General features: G+C 58.5%; 1 protein-coding gene across 1 annotated transcript in view; it reads left to right on the top strand.

The window, feature by feature from the left end:
• The window catches only part of NEK6 (NIMA related kinase 6), a 40,729-nt gene that overhangs the window by 11,269 nt on the left and 22,855 nt on the right, over positions 1 to 6,605 (top strand). Inside the window, exons 4-5 of the mRNA XM_023532959.1 lie at positions 2,164 to 2,274; positions 5,938 to 6,253. Coding sequence (XP_023388727.1) covers positions 2,164 to 2,274; positions 5,938 to 6,253 — 427 coding nt within the window. The remainder of the gene's footprint in view (positions 1 to 2,163; positions 2,275 to 5,937; positions 6,254 to 6,605) is intronic.

Genomic DNA, 6,605 nt, shown 5'->3' with positions numbered 1-6,605 from the left:
CCTCTTCCACTCACAAACCACTGCCAAGCGAAACCCAAACACTCGCATCTTTGGAGTACTTTCTGTGCCCCTGGCCCAAGTGTGCCCCCTTCCAGACCCTGCTGGGCTCTCCAAGAGGAGAGGACTCCAGGGGACAAGGGTCTGTGCTCACGGAACAGGTTCTCAGCTCGGCCTGGGCCCTGGCCAGTCCCTTCCCTCTCCAGGCCTCAGGATTTCACCCAGTCGCCCAGCCTGTGCCTTTGCAGACTGACTGGGCGTTTGGGGGAGCACTTGCTTCACGTCCTGGCCTCAGCCCTGCCCCAGGAGAGGGGAGGGGGTCTCCTCACTTCTCTCCCCAGGAGCCTGCACCTCAACGGAACAGCGCCCCTCCCCCACACACACCCCTCCCCCCACCCATGGAAGTCCTTAGTTCCCGTCCAAAGCCCCCTCTGATTTTTCCAAGTTATTTGAAAACCTGTGATGCCCAGACCTCTGATGACCTGGGTGGGTTTTGGGGAGCCCTCCCTGGCAGAGGGGAAGATTTCCTGATGAAGTAAGCTCTGAGGAGGAGATTAAAGAGCGGGGCGTTCTCATTTGCAATAGTAACAACAGCACCAGGACTTTATAACATGCTTTAAAGATTTTAAAGCATTTTCAACTTTTCGACCACTTATTTTGATTTATTTATTTTTTTTTTTGGTAAATGAAAACATCTATAGAATGTGATGTGTGCTGAGGGCGGCTGATGCTTTGGACAGTGTTAGCTCTGGAGAGACCTCACAACAAAAACTGGGTGAGGTGATTTTTGCAAAGGCACCAAAACAATTCAGTGAACAAAGGAAAGACTTTCAGTTCAGGATGCTGGGAACGCTGGACATCCAGGTGGATAGAAGGGAGTCTGGAGTCTTACCTCACGCCATGCATGAAAATTAGCTTGGAAAGGATCATAGACCTAAACATAGAAGCTAAAACTGTAATATAGCATTTGCTGGGCAGTCCAACAGGACAACCCTGTGAGATGGGCTAGTGTGGGCTGAGGGGGTGGGCAGGAGCAGGGGGCCTGAGGACTAGGACATGCATTGGGCACCAGGGTGGACTGAGGTCAGTCTCTGGGGCGTCAAGGGAGGGGCAGACATGTGGGGGAAGAGCCAAGGCCAATAGCAGAGGCCTCCTCTGGCCCCTGGGGGCGTATAGAGGGGTCTCCACCCATCAAGGGCTGGCTTGGGAAATGAATGGGTGGGGGATGGCTTGACTGTGAAGTCTGCCAAAGTCCCCCCTCATTTTAGAAACCAAAGACAGGCACAGGTCGGCAGGCAGCATAGGTGCACAGCTCTCTCCCAGCAATGTCCAGGCCTTTTATTTAGAAACTGTGCTCTAGACTGGCCCCTGGCCATCAGCTGACAGGAGCCCCAGTGGCCAGGCCAACTGTACTATGGCAGAATATCAGAGTCTCCTCTGCTTTCCCCGATCCTGGAATCATTTTGAGGTCAACAGTCAATTTCGGTTACAAACAATTGCCAGGGTCTCCTCTTGGCCAGGTAGGGGTGACTTCTAGCCAGTGGGGTACTGTCCTGCCCGGGCTCCCCACACACAACCTCAGCAAACATACAGGTCCAGTGGTCAGGCCAGAGGCGTCTGAGCACATCACTCAGGGCAGCTCCCACACCAGAAATGGTTTTTACCCCCCCCAACCCCCCACCCCCTCCAAGATTCCACTAGGGATGGGTCAGAAATTGACAAAGAGCAGGAAGGAAGAAGGAAGGAGGTGAGCACTTCTGAGTGCCAGCTGCAGGCCCGCTAAGCACAGCGACAGAGGGGAGGGGGCCCGGCCCACCCTGGAAGGTCATAGGTGGCGCTGATGAGGAGGAGAAAGAGAAAGATCATTCCCACAAGCATCTGAGGAGTCTCGGCTCCGAGCCGTCACCGTGGTGGACATTTCAAGGCTGTTATTCCATGCTCCTCAAAGCATTTTGCCTGTTTAACAGATGAGGAAACAGACTCAGCGATGCAAAATGGCTTTCCCAAGGTCACCCAGGTCTACCCGACTCCAAAGCACAGGGCTTTCCCCTAAACCACTCACCTCTCCGGCGAATGCCGGGGCCTTGCCAGCTGGGTGCCAGATGCTGGGGCTCTACCATCTCTCACTGGCTCCACCTTCCCCCACCCGCCTCTCTCCTTGGGCAGCAACTGAATCATCCGAACATCATCAAGTATTTGGACTCATTTATTGAGGACAACGAGCTGAACATTGTGCTGGAGCTGGCCGATGCAGGCGACCTCTCACAGATGATCAAGGTGAGGATGCCTGGCGGGTGGGTGGGGTCTGGGGGCTGCCCAGACATGGGGAGCCCCTCCCCAGCTCAAGTTCCTCACTAATTCAGCCTCAGATGAGGTAGCCCCTCGGAGACACTCAGCCCCCCTTGCCAATGCCCACAGGCCTCAGCCATGGCCTGGTGAGTGCCCGATCGGGGCCTGTTCCAATTTGCTGGAAGAGGGTCAACCATAGACAGAAAGGACCCCTCTGGCTGCCCCCCCTGCCTCAGCCTACCCATGGGCTCATGGGTCAGTCTCCTGCCTCTCAGAAGGAATAGGCACAGAATCCTGCATTAGCTCAGACCCCAGCTCACAGAATCTGGGAAAATATCTTAAGGGTCCAATTGCCTCATTTTACAAAAGGGAAAACTGAGCCCAGAGAAGTTAAGAGACTTGCTTGAGGATACCCAGCGATGGGGTGACAGAGCCGGGCCTGTGGCCCAGGTGTCTCTCTCTCAGCCTGAAACCCTCCAGCAGACATCATTTTCCTGAGGGGCATCTTCATGGCCAAGGCCAGGGGTATCCGAGAAGTCGATTGACTTGCCAGGCCCCACCGGCAGGCTTAGTACCAGGCCTGGCAAGTCACCCCACGGCAGCCCCCACACCACCCCGCCCCTTTGCCCCGCTCCTGGGACCCAGGAGCAGGCCCACCATGAGTCCAGACTCAGGGACTGTCATGGCCCCGCTGACAGAGCACTTACCGCGGGCCACAGCCGTGCCAAGCACCTGCGTCACTGAGGAGCCCGTTCTATCCTCAGATAGCGAAGCTCTGAGAGGTTTAGTCACCAGCCCGAGGCAGCACAGCCTCTAAGCAGGACCCTCAGGCCTGAGGCCTCAGCCCTGCTCCCTGCTTCTCCCTCAAGGCTTGGCCTGAGTCCGCGGGCTGCTGTGGGGGGCCCTCACTGCCTCCCTCCCTCAGGCCAGTCTGTCGGCTCCTGACCAGGCCTGGGCCGGCTCGGGCCCCGCCCTGCTCCCAGCTACCCTTGCAAACGGAGCCAGACAGGGACTCTCTGTCTTTCCCACCAGGCACTGGGGACTGAGCAATTGCTCGGTGCTTGCTTTTCTGAAATTCGGCTCCTAGGAGGAATGAGGCGTCGCTGGGGTGGCATTACTTGAGCTGTTATCACCTGCTTTTATATTTTCGTTGACATATTAATGCGTTCTCAGGGATGTTAATCTCCACGCAGATCTCTGGTGGGAACAGATGTGCTATACCACATCATAGTTCTTCCCTCTCCCCCGCTCACACTTTCTCCTGCGTGTGTCACTCTGCTACTGAACACGCGTGCCCCCAGCACCCGCTGTGTGCCAGGCCCCGTCCCGAGACCGAGGGACGCTGCCGGCCTGGGCACTGCCCTCGGGGAGTTCGTCTTCTAACAGGAGGGCAGACCCGTGAATGATCTGCCGGCGAGAATAAGCCAAGTTCAGGGCCTGTGGAGCCCGGGAAGGCTTCCTGGAAGAGGTGACACCTGAGCAGAGACCTGAAGGGAGACCCAAAGTCTAGTGGTGACAGAGCTCGTGCAAGGGCCCAGAGGGATGAAACCCAGACACTTTGGTGCAAGGGAGCGCTGAGTGAGGTGAGGGGAGGCGGTGGGCAAAGGGGAGGCGGTCGGACCGCCCAGGGCCTCCTGTCCAGGTCAGGATTCGGGGCCTCGCCCTGAGTCAGTACGAGGAGAAGGTTCCTAACACTCGTGGTGGGAAGTAAACAAGGTCAGCTTTGTGCCCTAGGAGAGAGACTGGATGCCCCACAGAGGATGGGTGCGGAGGAGAGAGGGAACAGGAGGAGGAGCATAGGTGACAAAGAGGAGACCCTGGACTGTGGCCTACGCCGGACCCCAGAACCTGGAGTCTGACAGTCGGGGGCAGGGGTGGCTGGGCAAATCGAGTCTCTCCCTTCCCTGAACCTCGGTTTCCACGCCCGTCCCGAGGGACGCGTGAGGAGGGCACGGTGGGCCCGCAGGGCTTGGGAGGCTCCTGACCAGCAGGCCCCGAGTCCCAAGAGCCCCCAAACTCAGGGGCAAAGCAGCAGCTCCATGGCCATGACGCTGGCATTATTTATGGCGGATGGTGAAGCCGGGAGCTGCCGCCACTCCGAAACCCACCAGAGACTTGGCGCCTTCCCGATAAATGTCACACGGCGCTTATAGGACGTGACATTTAGAAAATCACCACTCACGGCCGTGTGCATCTCGCTTAAATGCTATAATGAGGATTAGCTAACATCGTGGTGTAAATAACACTCCAGCTCGGCCCACCTCACAAGCCCAGGGGGGCGTGGGGGACCTGTGCTGGGGGCTCTGGGCTGGGAGCCTGGGGCAGCTCACCCATGAGGTCCCTCTCCTGGGTGGAGCCCTGGGAGAGCCTCGTGGGGCTTTAGTGCCGGGCCAGGGGCTTCCGGTTATGACTATCCTACTATTGGAGATGCTCAGATCCAGCCCCAGCTGGGTGGCCCTGAGCAATTCCCAGACCTCTCTTGGCTTGGTCCCTCCTCAGGTGGTTACTGGCATCGTTAGAAGTGGGTTAAACGTCTGAGCTTTCTCGGCGGAAGGCCTGGGGTTGAGCTGTGACTCTGTCCCTCACTAGCTACGGGGCGCGGCCCTCCATTTCCTCGTCTGTAAGACAGTGTCGTCATCCCTGCTTAGGGCTCAGCACAGGCGCTGCACGTGGCAGGTGCTCAGGTCCTGTCCTCCACCTCACGCCCCCTTTCCCAGGCCGGGAGTGTGTCCCCAGGCGGTCCTGGTCTTCCGTGTGCCAGAGTGACAGTCCTAATGGAGGGGCCCATGGCGTGGCCTCTGGCTGCTCTGGGGAAAGGTGACTGGCTGCTAAGGAAACCTGGCACTCAGGTGGCTGGCGTGAGTCACTGCCCTGCCCCAGCTCGCAGGGGACGCTGCTGGGATGTTGGTCTGAACCGTGGACTGGGGAGCCTCCTAGTTTACGCCCTCCGTGACCCTTGTTTCCTTACAGCTCACTCAGTGCGGCCTGGGTGGTTTGGGGTCTTTGGTTTTGGTTTCCCGAGCATTAAATATGGTTTTTCAGGCAATGAAGTAGATAAATGCCTATCGAAGCCTAGGGTCCATTTGAGAATGTCAAGCCTATTTTCTTGGGGTTCTTGCCCTGTTTATGAAGGATCACGTGGGCTGAGATTCGCCAGCTCTGAGGAGGTGGGGGAAGCTGTGATTTAACCACCAGGCTCGTCTTAGATGTCCCCGTCCTGGACCATTCCAGGGCAGGGGGCAGAGAAGGGCCACGCCAGCCCACTCCCACAAGGAGCTCCCTGTTGGGCAGGCGGAGGAGATGGGCCCGTGTCCAGGAGATTCCGTAAAAAGTGTGATGCAGGATGCAGGAAGCAGTCCAGGCATCCGCTCTGGGCCAGGCTTGCCCCCCGCCCCGCCGTCAGGAGCTCACCGCTGGGCGGGGGGTGGGCAGAGGACCACAGAGGGCAGCCTGGGCTGGAGCAGAGATGTGAACACAGCACCCTGCATTCCACGTTTATTGTTTGTCCAGCAGCCTGGCCGCCCACCCCGGCCAGGCTCCAGCTGCCTCCGAGGACAGGACAGGGCAGAGCCCTGCAGCTGCCCTCTCTCCCAGGCCCGTCACCTACGCCTGTCTGTCTGTCTGTCTGTCTGTCTGTCTCCCCCACCTCAGTACTTCAAGAAGCAGAAGCGGCTCATCCCCGAGAGGACGGTGTGGAAGTACTTCGTGCAGCTGTGCAGCGCCGTGGAGCACATGCACTCACGCCGGGTGATGCACCGGGGTGCGTACACGCCGGCCCCCTGGGCCGTGAGGCCAGAGCCAGCAGAAGGCCAGGCACTCTGGGGCCCACGATGCAGGCTTCCCTTCCGCTCCTCCTGGCTCCTTGGGACGTCCCTGAGGAAGGTGGACCAGTTCGTAGTCCCCAGACAAGTGGGTGTTGAGCATCTTCCTGGCCTTAGCGGAGCCAGAGGATGGGCACGTGTGAGACCTTGAGCTCGAGGCTCACGCACGCCTCAGGCCTCCCCATGGTGGAGGCACCAAAGGCCAGGTAGTCACATGGACCCCAGGGGACATGGGCCACGCTCAGTGTATCATCTCCAGCCCCCAGCACCATGCCGGGGCCAGCACGGAGGGGATCTCAGCGAGGATGGGTGGAGGGGCTGGCCACTTCCAATACTGCTGCCAGCTCTGCCTGGGATGGCAGAGGAAGCATCCCAGAAAAGAGAACTTTTAGTATGGGCTTTGAAGTCTTCGTAGGAGTTGGCTGAGCAAAGGAAATGAGACATCTACAAAGGAATGTTTGCGAAAGGTGACGTCATCCTGAGTGGTGAGGAAGAAGC

The sequence above is a fragment of the Pteropus vampyrus genome, unplaced genomic scaffold (assembly GCF_000151845.1).
Source record: "Pteropus vampyrus isolate Shadow unplaced genomic scaffold, Pvam_2.0 Scaffold95, whole genome shotgun sequence".
NCBI classification, from domain to species: Eukaryota; Metazoa; Chordata; class Mammalia; order Chiroptera; family Pteropodidae; genus Pteropus; species Pteropus vampyrus.
The sequence above is the reverse complement of the archived record's forward strand: the minus strand, read 5'-3'. Positions and strand labels throughout refer to the sequence as shown.